At 43.8% G+C, this 16,557-nt stretch overlaps 2 protein-coding genes across 5 annotated transcripts; both read right to left on the reverse strand.

Annotated features, from left to right (window-relative positions):
• Positions 1 to 7,738, reverse strand: slc30a1a (solute carrier family 30 member 1a). Of its 2 annotated transcripts, XM_082505800.1 has the most exons (3): positions 7,631 to 7,722; positions 6,769 to 7,560; positions 1 to 2,677 (listed from the first exon to the last, which is right to left on the reverse strand). In XM_082505800.1, exons 2-3 carry the CDS (start codon positions 7,340 to 7,342, stop codon positions 1,785 to 1,787), a joined length of 1,467 nt encoding a protein of 488 aa, XP_082361926.1. In that variant the 5' UTR covers positions 7,343 to 7,560; positions 7,631 to 7,722; the 3' UTR covers positions 1 to 1,784. The 2 variants fall into 2 exon arrangements, with proteins under 2 accessions (XP_082361926.1, XP_082361925.1); XM_082505799.1 differs by having other exon boundaries at positions 6,769 to 7,738.
• A 1,425-nt stretch (positions 7,739 to 9,163) lies between these two features.
• On the reverse strand, positions 9,164 to 16,557 carry nek2 (NIMA-related kinase 2). 3 transcript variants are annotated; one of them, XM_082506625.1, is made up of 9 exons: positions 16,229 to 16,557; positions 12,853 to 13,070; positions 12,520 to 12,760; positions 12,276 to 12,358; positions 12,049 to 12,175; positions 11,054 to 11,288; positions 10,195 to 10,249; positions 9,992 to 10,068; positions 9,164 to 9,734 (listed from the first exon to the last, which is right to left on the reverse strand). In XM_082506625.1, the coding sequence occupies exons 1-9, from the start codon at positions 16,322 to 16,324 to the stop codon at positions 9,526 to 9,528; spliced, it is 1,341 nt and encodes a 446-aa protein (XP_082362751.1). In that variant the 5' UTR covers positions 16,325 to 16,557; the 3' UTR covers positions 9,164 to 9,525. The 3 variants fall into 3 exon arrangements, with proteins under 3 accessions (XP_082362751.1, XP_082362753.1, XP_082362752.1); XM_082506627.1 differs by lacking the exon at positions 16,229 to 16,557 and adding an exon at positions 15,362 to 15,522; XM_082506626.1 differs by lacking the exon at positions 16,229 to 16,557 and adding an exon at positions 14,508 to 14,860.

Below are 16,557 nucleotides of genomic sequence, written 5' to 3' on the forward strand. Positions count from 1 at the left end.
TTATTTGCCTTTTGGAAATAAGGTAATTGTTTATTAACTAGTCACAGGAAGTCATGTTGACCAGCAGTGGACAAACTTTTGCATGCCACCATACAGTTCAAAAACACATCAGCTGATTCATCATAACTAAAATTAAAAAATAAAAAAAAAACACCACACGCACGCACACACACTTGTTTTCGATTTGCACATAGAGCTCAAGTCATAAAAGAGTAAAAGTGACCAAACATTACAAATGGAAAAAAAATACATATCCCAGAACACATTTCTATAATGCAAAATAAATCAAAGAGTGGAAATCCAAAACTCATCAACAGGTCAACTTCACACGGTATCTGTGCTGATGAGGGGAAAAGTCGAAACAAATTCAAAGGCCACTGTATGGACTTCAGTTCAGCAAACAACCAGCTCGGCTCAGCTGTCCACAGCAGAGGACACACAGAGCTATATGATGAGTCATTCCCCCACACACTGTCATGAGTAATATAGTAGGATACCAGCAGACGCTGGTAAGCAGCAACTAGAGCTCTTAGTGGAGCTGTTAAAAAGTCGAACACCAGGTCTCAGTTTGGTCATGCAGACAACACAGAAGGTCCTGGATATATAGATATTTAAAATTAAAAAAAAAAAAAAAAAAAAAAACCTCCCTCAGCATGGATTGTGACAAGGTGCCGAACACATTCATGAGGGTTTTTAAAACCCAACAGGCCAACAGAAAGCTTTCCGGTACAAATTCAGACGGAGGTTTCACTAAATGGCGAACAGTGCTCGTTTCTTTGCAACTCTCTGGCTTGCGAGGCATCGAAATTTAAGAATAAACGTTTATTTAATTAATTAGGTGACTGTGCCACTGCGAGAAGTCCTGTTACACCGAGTCGACTATGCTTAGTGCCATATTGCAACAGTTTTCTTTAATTAAAAGGCAAGGTGAGAGAGGTGTTGGTACGGCTTTTGTATCCAGCTAACGACTGCAATTAAATCCGAGTCAAGGCCAGACGAAAACGTCTGAGAAACAAAATCATTATAAAAACATCACACCTGGAAAAAAAACTGAATTCAGCATAGATGGTCTGTCAAAAGATTTCAAGAAGAGAGAAAAGAGAAAAAATAAATGTTTATCATCCAAACTAAACATTACAAACAGCATCTACAGAGAATAGATCATTTCTAATAACTTAGGTACATAAATTATTATGCAATACAATACTATTCCATCTGGAGGCCAGAGGGTAAAGAAAATAGGTGTGCTTGAAGCCTACACAAAAAAACAGGAAGGTAGACTCTTTTCCAGCAGGTCCATAGGCTAAATAAATAACCTAGTGATGTGTGTGCTGTGTGTCCATTTGGAGGAGGGAATGTCCCTCTGATCCCTTCGGTCCACTGAGAAGCTTTGGCACAGAAACACCATGAGACGAGATGAGACATCACAACACGGTGCTAATGACGCTCATGCAGGCCTTGATCCAGTCCTAGTGGAGATGAGGTCAGTGCAACCCAACATGCATCGCAACCATACCCTCATACTGCCAGAGCCACAGACAACAAGGGAGGGACTGAGTGGCGGAGGAGAGGCTTGGGGGGGTTGAACTAATGCTCAATGTATGAACATGGGAGGGAGTGAAAGGGGTTCAGGCGTGTAGATGGGCAATAATCGAAAATAAAAGGACCTATCGGGGGAAATGATTAAGCCACAAAAAGTACAGCTTCCTGCAAATGATGATGATGTTTTTGCTCAAAGTGGAGGTTTTCTTGCTTCTCCTCTGCTCTTCTCCACACCCTTCATCTCACAGAGATGACTCCACTTCTCTGGCAATCCTGACCTCAGCCTCAGACCCAGGGCACACCTGAACTACGACCCCCGCCGCCTCTGAAGTCTCACTGATCACCTCCAGGTTTGAAGCGACTGCAGCCTTCTTGTCAGAGCCAGTGTTCTGTTTGTCCGCAGCGCCGCAGCATAGCTTGGGAGCGCACTGAGTCCGACAGGAGAGCTCGCACAGGGAGTCTCGAGACTCTGAGCTGAACGTGACAAACTCGGGCTGGATGGTGGTGGCGTGGATGCCCTCGTTGTGGAAGAAGTCCTTGATGCGTTTGGCCACCTCCATGTAAGATGTGGGGTCGTGGCATTTGATGTGCGCCGTGGCGATGATGCGGCTTCCGGCCAGCTGCCAGATGTGCAGCTCGTGGATGGCCAGGACGCCGTCCAGGCTCAGCAGACGCTCGTTGAGCCGGTGCATGTTGATCTGCTTGGGCACGGTCTGCAGCAGGATGAGGGCCGACTCTTTGAGGAGAGGGTAGGTAGTGTACAGCAGGATGCTCACCATGATGATGCACAGCGTGGGATCAAGGTAAAGAACCCAGCAGGGGCCGGCGAACTTCATGGTCGGCACAGTTGGACCCACGTGCAGATCGACAACGGTGTTGTTGTCATGGTAATGGTCAGCGGAGTGGCTGTTGACGCACGGATTCACGCACTTCTCACCTTTGATGCAGGGCTGCCACACAAAGGTGAATATTACAGCGTTGACCACTACGATGACGGAGCCCAGGGCATCGCCCAGCACATGCAGGAAGACCCCGCGCATGTTGAGCTGCGACGACGAGTCGTGGTCGGGATCCATCTCCTCATAGTGGGTGTTTCCATTCATCTGCACCTCTGTGCTGCCTTTACAGCTGATTTCTAAAGATTAAAAAGGGAAAACAGAGATTAGTTTGGAACAGTTAAATAATCAAATGGACTTTGACACACAGGTTTCACACAAATTATATAGACCAGGGTTTATCCTACATAAAGAAGCATGTGTTTCCCACACAGGTTTGTTAGTATTTAATATACTAAACCATAATAACACAGTTTAGGTTATCAAATTGTAAGAAATTGCAAGGACTAAGGTAACACAGTCCCTTTGTCTAGACTGACTGTACCCCCCACCCCACCCCACCCCACGGGCCCATTCTGAGCATGGGGACTATGCACACTGAACGATTGTTAATCATATAGTTAAGATGGGGGGGGGGGGGGGGGGGGGGGGGGGGAATCATGTCACCTGACAACAGAATTCTGTGCATTGTCCTGTTGTTTTTGGTCATGTGATAAGAAAACATGTATTCAGTTTTGAATAAAATTAAACCCCACTTTCCAACACCGTCAAAAACTCCCAGTGAACCCTACTCGGTTTTGTTTTTCTCCTGATAAAAACTCTGGATGCCATCAAATGGCAGCCAGCTGTTAAATACAATGCCATTATTAAGAGCGAAAGGGGAAAAGTTCATGTGAAACTACATACAATGTTGCAGATTTCACTGCTGAAGACTTCATCTTGTGACTGAATCTGTGCTATATAACTGCCCAAGGCCACACTCAGGAAAACAACATGCCAGATGACCAAAGAAAAAAACCTAAACGCAGCAAAATGCTGCTCAGTAATTCACATTAGGCAAATTCAGTTAGTAATGGCAGGCAACACACTCTAAGCTGGGGCAACGGCACCTGAGCAACGATGGCTCGCTTCCATCCCAGGGACCAAGCTGGTCTATTCATCAGTGGCTAATGGTGTGTCTGGGGCTGTCGACTCCACAGCTACACTGATGTATGGCCCAGTAACAGCAATCAGTGCATGGAGGGGCGGGGGATATAACCCCCATTTATTGAAACTGGCAGGGTCTAACAGTGCGGGGGGAAGAATAAATGAGTTTCTGTATGTTTAACCCTTCAGTTAGACTGACCAGCAGAAAGGGCCACGGAAGCTCTCCAGTGCTGCTGTGAAACTTTTTAACTGACATGCAGACACCAACATGAGGTTATCAGTACAATCAACTTGTCTGGTAAGAAGCGTTTAATGTAACAAAAATGTATGGTGGACAAGCTGATTGTCCAGCTGCTGCCCCACTTTGGCCTTTGACCGGTTTTTCTTCCACTCAATACCTTGTAGAAGCACAATTAAATTAAGAAGAAGCTAAAATAAAAGCTGCCTGTATGCAGATGAGTTTGTTTTGCTTCTGATTCCTTGCTGATAGCTGACAGCCAGGTGAGTGTAAAGGGGGGGCACCTACTTCACTGCATTTATTTTTAAGCTTTAGTTACTAATTATTTAGCAGATAAGGTAACTCACTAAGCCAGGGGTGCCCAATCCTGGTCCTCGAGAGCTACCGTCCTGCAGCTTTTAGATGCATCCTTGTTCCCACACACCCGAATCAAATGAATGGCTTGTTATCAGGCCTTTGCCAAACATGATGGCATGCTGAAGAGGTAATCAAACCATTTGATTCAGCTGTGTTGGAGTAGGGATGCATCTAAAAGCTGCAGGATAGTAGCTCTTGAGGACTGGGATTGGGCAGCCCTGCACTAAGCTCTTCAGGGGGTCAGGAGACTTTACAAGGATCCCACTATAAGTTTTAATTAAAGCTGCAAGCAGCGTTATGAGGGCCCTCGCACCCCCGGCGCGTCGAGCCACGCCCAACACCTAAAACCAGCACGTCCGATGTGATGTCACATTGATGGAATTCATGCATTTAACCACCAGCTAACATTTCAACTCATTCATTTATGATTAGTTAGTCGTTCCACTAGGTGGCGCTCTAACTATTACCGACAAATGGCATACCAAACATTTCCGAGCTCCAGTCTCATCACACCTGAGACGTTTGGGAGAGATTGGACATTGTGTTTTTGAGTGACAGCAGATTACTGCTTTGTGGCGAGTTATTCAAACTCTAAGTGCCGCCATAACCACCCCGTTTCGCTGAACGTAAAAAGCTTCGCAATTTAACATCACAAAGGTCTTTAGATTCCACAAGCTGCAGATCGGTCCAATCTGATGAAATCCCTTGGAGGAGTTCGTCAAAGTACGGTGCCTGAAAAGATGGGAAAATGTTGCCAAAATTACACATTAATTTTAAAATGGCTGACTTCCTGTTGGATTTGGGATATTGCTCTAAGAGACTTTTTTGTACTTCTTGATATCTCCTATAAGCTTACCAGGTTTCAGACTCATACATAAAACACAGAGCGGGGGCTGTGGTTTTGAATGTTTGTAGGGGGCGCTGTGGAGCCATTTCGCACTATTCAATGAAAATGATCACATGCCAACAAAGCCTTCATCCATTTGGAGGTGTGTGCCAAATTTCAAGCCTCTATAAACTTGCCAAGACCCTCAAAAGCCACTTCATCTTTCATGTTGAACAGCGTTGCCACCAGGGTGCGCCGTTCAGTTTAAAGTCACAATTTTTGCACTGAAGCATCACGAGGGACTGATGGGGATATTCACCGCTTTTGAGGTGGCCACGATGAACCTGTGAAAATCAGTACAACAAAATTAAAGCCATGACATTTCCTGTTGCCACTAGGTGGCGCTGTACGTATTCCTGACAATGGGCACATCAATCTGTTCAGGGCGGGTCTGACATCATGCCTGTAAAGTCTGGTACTGATCAGACTGGATTTCATTGAGTTATACTAATTTGTTTCTTCATGGCGTGACATCAAAGTTCGCCATGCTGCTGGGGTCACACCCTTTCGCGAAAACTCACAGTTTTCACTGTAACCCAAGACCAACTCCTTAAGGCTTTCCTGGAGAAATTTGAGGCTGCAGATGTCACCCATCACTATACTGTACCCCAAAGTGTAAAACATGACATTTCCTGTTCCCACTAGGTGGCGCTGTCCTTGATGTCAAATATGGCAGTTGAAATATGTTCAGGGGTGGAGCCTTATCATATGTGTTCACTTTGGTCAAGGTCAGAAAATGTATGACAAAATGAGAGGCAATAAGATTTTCATGGCGAGTCATCGAAATTCGCCATGGCGCCACGGCCTCATAGTATTGTGAAAACTCAAAAGCTCCGCAATTTAACACAAGGGTGTAGTTGACACTGTCCAAATTTGAAGGTTATGAAATGAAACCCCAAGGAGGAGTTCGCAAAAGTTCGAGGCATGGAAATGGCAAAATTAGAGCCAAAATGTCACCTTCTCTTCCAAATGGCGGACTTCCTGTTGGGTTTGCGTCAATGGGCCCACAGACTTTTTTGTTCGTCTTGGCATGATACACATGTGTGCCAAATTTCATACATGTAGCTCAAACGATGTGGTCGTAGGGCTGCATTTAACAAGGCATAGGTGGCGCTGTAGAGCCATTTCCCAGTGCTCATATGTAAAACCATTAAAATACAAAATTTTTCACCAGACCTGGCATGTGTGCAAAATTTCATGAGTTTTTGAGCATGTTTAGGCCCTCAAAAAGGCCCTTGTTTGGGGTGAATAATAATAATAATAATAATAATAATAATAATAATAATAATAATAATAATAATAATAATAATAATAAGAAACGGAGCAGATACAATAGGGCCTTCGCACTCTCGGTGCTCGGGCCCTAAATACCGGCCCAAGCTACAGTCAGTGTGGAAATTCAGGTAAAAACTTAAAATCGAGTTCAGTTTGACTCAGCTGTGTCAGTCAGAAACTTCTCGTTATCATTATTTAGAAGCCAGAGTGAAACCTGAGGCTTTACCCAGGAATGTCACCAACACGGAGACCATGTTTCCAAGGATAGAATAACCCAACAAATATGAGACGCCAAACACATATGTCAAGAAAAACCCCCAATACGGATTAGTCACTTGGGCAGTTCTCAGGGCAGGCTGATGCACTGTTACACAATCTGGAGTGCTAACAGTGAAGATAAAGACTGGCACATGTATCCAGATTAATGGTGAGATAGTGAGGGTGGACTGTCCATTTCAAAACTAAAGCACCAACAACTCATTGCTCACCATTTCTTGGTCTCCCATCGCCTGGGCTGTTGTGATTTCCCACCAAGTTGTTGGTCTCCTCTCCCGAAGACCCGTTTCCAGCCTTCGAGTTCTTGCTCGTTTTGCCCCGCTTATTCTTACTCCCATGAGAGTGCCCTCCGTGAGAGTGTCCGTGGCCTCCGCCCGCGTGGCCGTGGAACAAGCAGAGCCCCAGCAGGTTAACCAGAAGCCCCGCGGCACCGACCCCGGCCACCACCACTGGAGACTCGATCTCGTGGGGCTCGGTGAAACGCTCGACCGCCTCCAGGACGATGGTGAAGCACAGCGCCGTGAGAAAGACGGCATTGACCAGAGCCCCCATCACCTCCGCTCGGATCCAGCCGAAGGTGTTCTTGTTGGTCGCCTGGGTTTTTTCCGCGAACCGAACCGCCACTAGAGCCACGACGAGTGCGATGACATCCGACAGCATATGGAAGGAGTCCGACAGCATTGACAGGGACGAGGTCATCCGACTGACCACCACTTCCACGATGAAAAACCCAAAAGTCAATGATAGCATGCACAGCAGCCGGGCACGATTGGGTTCGCAAGCCATTTTTCCTTCCTCACAGTCGATTCAAGTTTAAGTTAGCGTTGAAGAAATCAGCAGGTTTGAGAAAGCCCAAGAAATCCCCACGACATCCGCTGGTTGGCTTTCCCGTTTAACTCCGGGCTACGTTAAGCTAGCTTGGCTCCCTGAGACAATACGATCGCTGGTAATATCATCCGCGTAAAACACTCTTATTCGGCGACGGCAGCAACACTCGGCTATATCTGAGGACAAACACACACCGAATCAATTGGCGATTAAAAAATGATTCAGCAACCGTATAAATACCAGCACCTTCCTCGCTCGTTTTGCCGACGAGCTCCGCTTTGCAGACGGCTGAAACTTTGCACCCGAGCCGGTAAACTTTCCACACGGAACACGGCACATAGCGGGACACGCCTACTACGATTTCCGTTGGTCGACGAGCTACAGGGAGGAACGTAATTGGTCACGTTCTGCAACTCTTGCAAGTAGGCGGCGCAAAGAAGCCAAACAACGGTGGTTGCTACGCACGCTAATGGCAATTGTAATATCGCGATGAGGTCCGTAACTGATTCGTAAATCTTGGCGTTTCAGCTGAAACCAGGTGACTGCGAAGAATCACAGAAACTGAGCCCTTATCAGTAAAAACACTTTTTTATACAATCAGTGGTCTTTACTCAGCTTTTAATCACGGAAAAATCCCTAAATAAATTTACTGATGTTCCAACTACACACTATAATTGCTTCCTTTATTTTATATTTTATTTTCCAAATGTCCGTATACTTACGCTGTAAAATGATTTAATTTTACATTAAGTTAAATACAAGTTGCCCCCCCCCCCCTCCAAGAAAAAACCAACCAAACAAGCAAACACAAAAAAACTCAGTAATCAAGCCAGTAAGCTACCAGCTTCAATGGAAATAAAGACAGATGTAACAATAAATTACATCTAATCTGCTACTTACTCAAAGCAAAGGCTTGTTTGCAAATTGCATTTTAATATCTTTTCATGGAAAAGTGATGACCCCTTGTGGGAGCTAGTGTTATATAAAAACAATTCCATTACTATGAAAATGATCAGCCCAGCCTGTAACTTCTCTTTTTCATATACATCTATTGCTACGCTAGTGTGAAAAACCACAGGAGAAACTAGTTTTGGCCCAACTTAGACCCACTACAGTCTGTATACATATGAAATATAGCATATTGCATAACAGCCCTGTGATAGACCCCAGGGCAGATTCTTTTTTTGTGGCCGGGCAAACAGATTTATCCCTGTTAAAGTAACATAGACAGCTGTAATGTCTCTAGGCAACAAACAAGAGAAGCACACATTTCCCCACAAACTGAGTGGAGTAAGAATTCCTCATTTATCAGTCATGTTTGCTTGTTGATATATCAAGTATACACATATTAGAGCAGGGGTGGGGAACTCCAGGCCTCAAGAGCTGGTGTCCTGCAGGTTTCTCACCCTGGGTCATCACACCTGAATCAAATGATTAATTCATTACCAGGCCTCTGGGGAACTTCGAGACATGTTAAGGAAGTAATTTGGCCACTTAAATCAGCTGTGTTGGATTAAGGACATATCTAACACTTACAGGACACCGGCCCTCGAGGCCTAGAGTTCAACACCTGTGATCTAGACCCTCTACACCACTTACTGTACAGGCAGCAGAACATCTTCTCTAACTGAAGGATTCAGCTCCACTGCCACCAGAACACCTCTCAGACCACATCCTCTTTCCTTCTATAATACAGCATATCTGTTTGGCAGATACTAAAATTATTACATCATTTCAACTGCTATATAAAAAAAAACAAAAAAAACAAAAAAACCCAAATGGTATAGAACAAGTATTTATCATCACATCATGCCTACTTTAATGTAGTAATGAATATAATCACTTTGTTTATTGACATCACAGGATCATGTCATTCCACATAGTCTCCCTTCTTCTAGAGATGTCTCTAAAGAAGGTCTACAGCCATAAATACAGCAAAAAACTATACACAGTACATTGATAATCGCATTAGCTGCCCAAGATAACACACTCACTCATCAGGCTACATAAAAATAAGACAGTAACACACACACACACACACACACACACATTCACTGCACTTCCACAGCTACACATGAACATTTTCATCCAGTTGTTATGACTCCAGGCCTTCAGAAGCTTTCATGGTCACACCTGTGCGATCAGCGCAGGCCGAGGATTTGCCTGCTCTTGAGCTGGCACATCTTCTCCATTTCACTCAGAGCTTGGCTCCGCTGGGCCGCTGCCTGCAGCCTCTTCAGCAGCACCAGCTCCTGGGACGGCGCGCTCTGCAGAGCATCGGGCCGCTGGTTCTCTTTGCTCTCGCCAGCAAAGTGGACCTTCTTCTTACCCGGAGAGAGGTTCTCCGCATCTAGACCAAAACAGTCACGTAAACTTGTTAACAAATCACAATCTCAACAGCTGTGATTCTGAGGTGTGTCGTGTGAGCTTTTAGAACTGCAACTTTTTAAAAATAATTTCTTTATTGTTGTATAAAAAAAAAAAAAATACATTTGATCCAAAGTCATTCACATTGTCGACACATGCGTTAAAACACACGTTAAAAGTAAACTGCTCAGCTCTGGTCTTGGTTCAGTAAGTTCAGAAGTCTTTGCTGGATTCCCATACCTATGTCTTTGTCATAGATCGGTGTCGTGTGCCTGTGGTGCTGTAGGCGGCTGTAATTCTTCAGCAAACTCTCCGCTCTGAAGCGGTTGATTCAAAATAAAGGGGAAAAAAAATAAAATCAGCTGGAAAGACTGCCAAAGAATGGTTAGAATGAAAAAAAATGAATTGCTTAAATCATTTCTATCTTAAAAGTTTTTTTTTACCGCACGAGCTTCTCATTTGCAAGTCGTTCACGAACACACAGCTCCTGCTCTCTTCCTGTAATTAAAAGACAAAAATGGACAGTTTCAGTTTGGGAATTTATCCCTCACTTTTCAAGAAAGTACACCCTCTTTCAAGTCTAAACACCAGGACATCCCTCAGAGGGTCTTAAAAATCAGGTAATATTTAAAAGGTTTCATTATGTCTGCACATGTAAAATCTTAGAATGAAAAGAGGAGGCATTTTATTTTATCATAGCTGTGTGTGACTAACAATCTCTTATTTCCACATATTTCTGGACACACACACACACACACACACACACACACACACACACACACACACACACACACACACACACACACACACACACACACACACACACACACACACACACACACACACACACACACACACACACACACACACACACACACACACACACACACACACAGACACAGCTAGGAGCTGTAGGTGTAGAAGTAGGTCATCGTTTGGTTGCGACACCCCAAGCAACATGAACAAACCTGTTCCATCCACACAGGTTTCTTCAACTACACTTCCACCCTCTTAGCAAGATGTACCTAGTACTTTCTATGGTATTACTCAACTTTACTTATTGCTGCCAATGTGAAAACAAGTCCATAAACATGAGATAATACTGATGAGTCCTCTTTGCAGAAGAGGATGTTCCTGTTAGAAGTAGCCTCTTCAAACTGATGTAAATCAAATATTTCTCTACTAAAAATACAATACACAGTTTTTCTAATTTCTCCCAAAATCTAGGCCAGACTACAGCAACACTGACAGACATATGCTTGAGGTATGTGCGGCTCAAAGCAGGGCTTAAAAAGGTCTTACTCTCCAGCTGCTCCTCACGTTCTTTCAGTGCTTGTTCTCGGTCCCGCAGCGCCTGCTCCTTCAGTCTGATCTCCGTGGCCGAGGCGTGCGCCGTCTCTGCCGGTTTGTGGAGAGGAACATCAGAATCAGCTGATCTCCTTTGGAGTCGCGACTGTGCCTTCCTCTGCTCCTCAGCAACCGCCTCGCTCAGCAGGCTGCTCTGGAGAATAGATTCTACAGAAGGTCTCAAATAGTCCTGCCAAGAGAAGGGGCCCATAAATGAAACATAAATAGCCTTTTTTGTTCCTGCCAATGTGGTGCTAGTGTCGCTGCCACTGCCAGTGGTTTCATTTTGAGAACTAGTTCCCATTTCCACAAGTTTGAGGTCCAGTTATTATGTAATGCTGCTAGCAGAGGCTAGGGTAATATCTGTTGGCACTTTAAGGGTGGAAATGCCCCGAACCCATTCCAGATCAGACGCCAGCATCACGTCGGTGCAAAACCTTAGACCGCATAAAAGATGGATGTAGCCACCATGACATCCCAATCCACATGTCAAGTGTCCTTGGACAAGATACTGAACAACAAATTGGCCCAGTTCAGGATCTACCGAAGAGTGAGCAAGCGTGAGAAAGTTAGAAAAAGCACCTAAAGGCACCGTATGAATGTGTGTGAGAATGGGTGAATGTGGGTGGTGGTAAAAAGTGCTTAGAGTGCTCATTTAACTAGAATTTACAAAATTAACTTCACGTTTTATTCAGTGACCTAAAACTAGCACTTGAGTCCATAAAGTCATGGGAAAGTAGTTACTGAGGGCCAGTTTGCCATGGAAGGCACTAAAACTAGAGCAGTTGCCCCCTGCAGGCTGTTAGAAAGAATGCAAGGTTTGAAGTATTTCTGCACAGACTTCCCCTCTTCCAGATGTGGACACATGGTCCATCTTTTATACCATCTAAAATAATCAGATAGCTCAGGCACCATATCATGTAAATTTTAAAAATAAATTCAATTCCAACCTTTAAGTTGAGCATTTTGCCGAGCAGAGTGTTCAGCTCCTCAGAGTACCGGTACGGGATCCTTCTGAATTTGCCCTCTCTGATCTTTTCTGCCAGCTCTTTTTGGTTGTAAGCAGTAAAAGGAGGCCTGGAGAGGAAAAAGAAAAATGCAGGAAAAACTGCAAGATCTGCTGCCTAACAGTTTGCAGTGGGGAAATCAGCTAAAGTGGAACAGCTGGAAAACTTACGATAAGGCACAGAGTTCGTAGAGCAGACATCCCAGAGACCAAATATCAGACTTCTCGTTGTATGACATCCGGTTTATTTGTTCCTGACAGAAAAAAAAAAAAAGAGATTATATTTGTCCCCATTTTTTTTTAATCATGAAGTAAAACAAAGATTAACAAACAAGAATAAAATCAAAAGTTCAGGCAAGGAAAGTTGTAAGCTCAGATTAAACACTTCAAACTCCAGCAGCATGAAGCCACTCACTGGAGACATGTAGTACGGCGTCCCGACAAACGTCTTTGCAAAGCTGGTGTCATGGTTCAGGATCCTCGCCAGGCCAAAGTCGCCCAGTTTGACATTCTGCTTGATGTCGAGGAAGATGTTGGCTGGTTTCAGGTCCCGATGAAGGACTGTGGCCCTGCCGTCACTCCGCCTGTGACACTCCTTCAGGGCCAACGTGAGCTGGGCCATGACTCGCAGGATGAACTGCTCCTCCAAATAGCGCCTGTCAAGGTAAAAAAAACACATGCATACACCAATGAAGGGAAAGGATTCACCAGCATGCAACCGTCAGTATCATTTAGCATTCAACCCCACCTCTCCTTGATGCAGCGGCTGATGAGACTGGACAGGTCGCCGCCTTCGCAGTACTCCATGACAATGTACAGAGTGGTGTTTGTCCGGTCTATGATGCGGTCGTAGTACCTCACTATATTTGGGTGTTTGAGCTCCCTCAGCAGGTTCACCTCTGACACCAGCATCTGCTTCTCACCCTCTGCCATGGTGCCATAATCCAGCTCCTTCCACACCAGGATCTACGATACAAACCAGCTTTGAATTAACCAGAATTACAGAGATAAAAGTCAAAGAACCGTGGTTATCTGAATCAGAGATCAGAGAATGTCCTTCCATAAAGGCCAGTGTCGTAAGAAGACAAGTGGAAGCTATGGAAAAGTAAAGCTAACTCGGGCAACTTGTCTTTATTCTAGAACACGGGTGGGGGAACGCTAGGCTTCAAGGGCTGGTGTCCTGCAGGTTTTAGATGTGTCCTTGATCCAACACAGCTGATTCAAATGGCTAAATGACCTCATCAACATGTCTCCAAGTTCTCCAGAGGCCTGGTAATGAACTAATCATTTGATTCAGGTGTGTTGATCCAGGGTGATATCTAAAACCTGCAGAACACCAGCCCTTGAGGCTTGAGTTCCCAACTCCTGCCCTAGAAGAATAGAATAGAATTCAACTTTATTGTCATTGCACATGCACAGGGCAACGAAATGCAGTTTGCATCCATCCAGAAGTGCTTTAGTGATATAGATATATTACAATATATATTAGCAATAATATAGATGTGAGTATATTACAGAAATGGGTCTATTATGGTATGTTATAATGTACACGGTATGAAGTATGTTGTGAATATTGTATAACTATAAGTATGTACAGGCTGTAGTGAGTACAAGCTATGTACAGGCTATGAACAGGATATAAATATGAAAAACTATACAGAATATGAAATAAATAACTTTACAGAAATCTGAGATATACAGCTATACAGAAATGGGAACTATGCAAGTTGTAAACAGTTGTAGGATTAAAGATTATCGAATGTACAGAATGATTATTTACACAGAGCTATACAGTAGTGCAGTTAAGATAAGTGAGGGTGTAGATAGTTTCTAGAGAGGCTATATAAAGTGCTAGTGGTTGTGAGTGGTGGTTCAGTCCATGTTATTATTGTGTGTTTGAGGGTACAGTTGTCCATTGTGGGTAGGGATGGGTATCGTTTAGGTTTTATCCGATACCGGTGCCAAATCGGTACTTTTGAAACGGTGCCGGTGCTTAAACGGTGCTCGAACCGGTGCTTAAAGAATGGAGAACACAAACTTTGTCCAAAAACCTCTCATGTTCAGCTGTTTGTTTGTTTTTTGTAAAAAGATAGCAATGTTAGCCTTTTCTGCAGCTATGGGGCATATATGGTATCACTCTTGGCTGGAAGCAGTGCTTAAACAATGGAAAAAAAAAAAAAACACAAACTTTGTCCAAAAACCTCTCATGTTCAGCTGTTTCCCACTTTTTCTTTGGTCATTTTAGCCTTTTTGTCCAGGGTGAAGGGAGTATCTGCCATCAAACAAGAGGACAGCCGCATGTAGCTATGATGATGTTTGCTAGTTCACCTTACATGCATTAATGTAATAACATGGTTAGCCTACTCAACGTAAATTACACTCGAACAACATTAAGCGACTCACGCAGAGAAGAACGGCTGCTGCTGCCATCATCATCCTCATCATTTCTGCTACACTGGCAGGGCTAGGGGCCAGGACTCTCCTCTTCGTGTTTTTGGGGGATGTTGCTCCGGGTCCGATAACTGGCAACCCACCCAACGTGCACAGTGTGAGGTCTTGCAGCAAGCTATCAAATACGGCGCATTTCTCGGCTTTTAAAAAAAACGCTATGCGTCGCCAGGTGTTTCATCGGATTCGAGGTGTTACCTCCTTTGACAGTATCACAGTATCAGCTTAAAGCACTTGTTGCTGCTGAGTTTGCATATTTTGCTGTGAAGTACAGCCAGACTTTTGACCGCTTCGCCTTGGGCATTTTTAATCTGTAGCTCTGCTCTAACTGAATGTACGTACCTGGCCCCGCCTACTATCCTGGGAAACGTAAAATGATTGGCTAGAAGTGTATCACAGCTCAGGAAAAAAAAAGCACCGAAATAAAGCACCGAAATGTGCGCTGCTTTTCGGTCTGGTTACTACCGTTTATGTCAGAACCGGTGCCATCATGGCACCGGACACCGGTACCCATCCCTAATTGTGGGTGTGTGTATGTTCAGTCCATGAGTTTAATGTGGGTCAGATGTCAGGAGGCAGAGAAGGATAAACTGCATACAATGTCTTAATGTACAATCAAATGTATTATGTTATGAATTGAGTTATGAAATGCTCCTTAAAATAGGGACGGCATTTAAACACGTCACTGTTGCCAATGGCTATAAAACCAGAAAAACAGGCTTTACTGTCAGACACAAACGTAAATAATAACTGATTACAGCACAGCAGGAAGAGTATTAGGTAAATACAGGAATTTACACAATACAGACCTTAAAAAGGGCCTCTGGGGGGGTGACTATATAGCAAGGCCAATCACAATCAAGGATTTCGGCACCAGTATACTCTTGTGGGATATTGATCTGGGCTCACTGTCTGAGAAGCCTTGGAGAACTTGTGCTGTCTGTAACATCATTCAGCATGACCAGTGTGGTGCTGGGTGAGTAAGGGTCTGTGGAGGTATATCCATGAAGGGACTGCCATTAGGTATTGGGATGAAATCCTGGGTTCCTCCTGCCATTCAAACTACTGGGTACATTTTGGCAAAATCTACACATTATTTTTTACTTTGAGTTTCAGGGTCTTTAAATTAAGCCCTCCAAAGGTAAATCATTTAATAATTTTCACTTTTGTCAAGGGATCTGGCATCATTTTATTGCTAATGCATTACACAGTCTATATGAGTGTAAATATCCAACATGTTTATCTCCCCATTGAGAGCTGATGTATTTTCAAAGTAACCCTTGACCCAAAGAAAGGAATTTCCTTCATTGGAATAATTAAGTTACCAACAACAACAAACGTTTTAAAAAAAAAAAAGATGAAGTCAGTAAAATAAAATAGTAAAACATAAATATCTAATATCAATATAAAAATTAACATAAAATATTAAGTCATTAATAACTGACCTTTTTAATCTAACGCTGCTCATTTTTAAGGTCCACATTATAAGCTAACAGCTTACATTTTCAAAATTTCTGTAACGCTACAGGCAGGTAGCTACTTGTTAGCGGTTTGAAATAAAGTTTATTGAGGTGGGGGGAGGAAAAAAAAACATGACTGCGACAATATTGCCTCGCGGACTCACGGACAGCAGGTGAGTTTAACCCACAGGTATGCGGGAAGTGTGTTTTACTCACCTTTGTGTCAGCTTTTCTCTTTATTTTCTGGCACCTTCCATATGAACCGGAGCCTATAGTGTGCAGCACCTCGTAGTCCTCCACCCGGGACGGCATGCTGATTTGTAACCGATTCTAACGTTCAAAACTTACCGGACTGGCGTCACCGTCAGCTAACGGCAACGTAAATATAAACCGGAAGTAGTGTCCTTCAACACAGGCTCTCAGTTTAATCCTAAACCGCCTTTTATGTCTATGTATATGTTTAAATGGTCATTTCCTTATATTTCTTTCCTCTATCGTGTACTCGTGTGTTAACTACCAAAACAGGAAGTGATTACTCTCTGTTT

The sequence above is a fragment of the Aulonocara stuartgranti genome (assembly GCF_965226115.1).
Source record: "Aulonocara stuartgranti genome assembly, chromosome: 15".
In the NCBI taxonomy this organism is placed as follows: Eukaryota; Metazoa; Chordata; class Actinopteri; order Cichliformes; family Cichlidae; genus Aulonocara; species Aulonocara stuartgranti.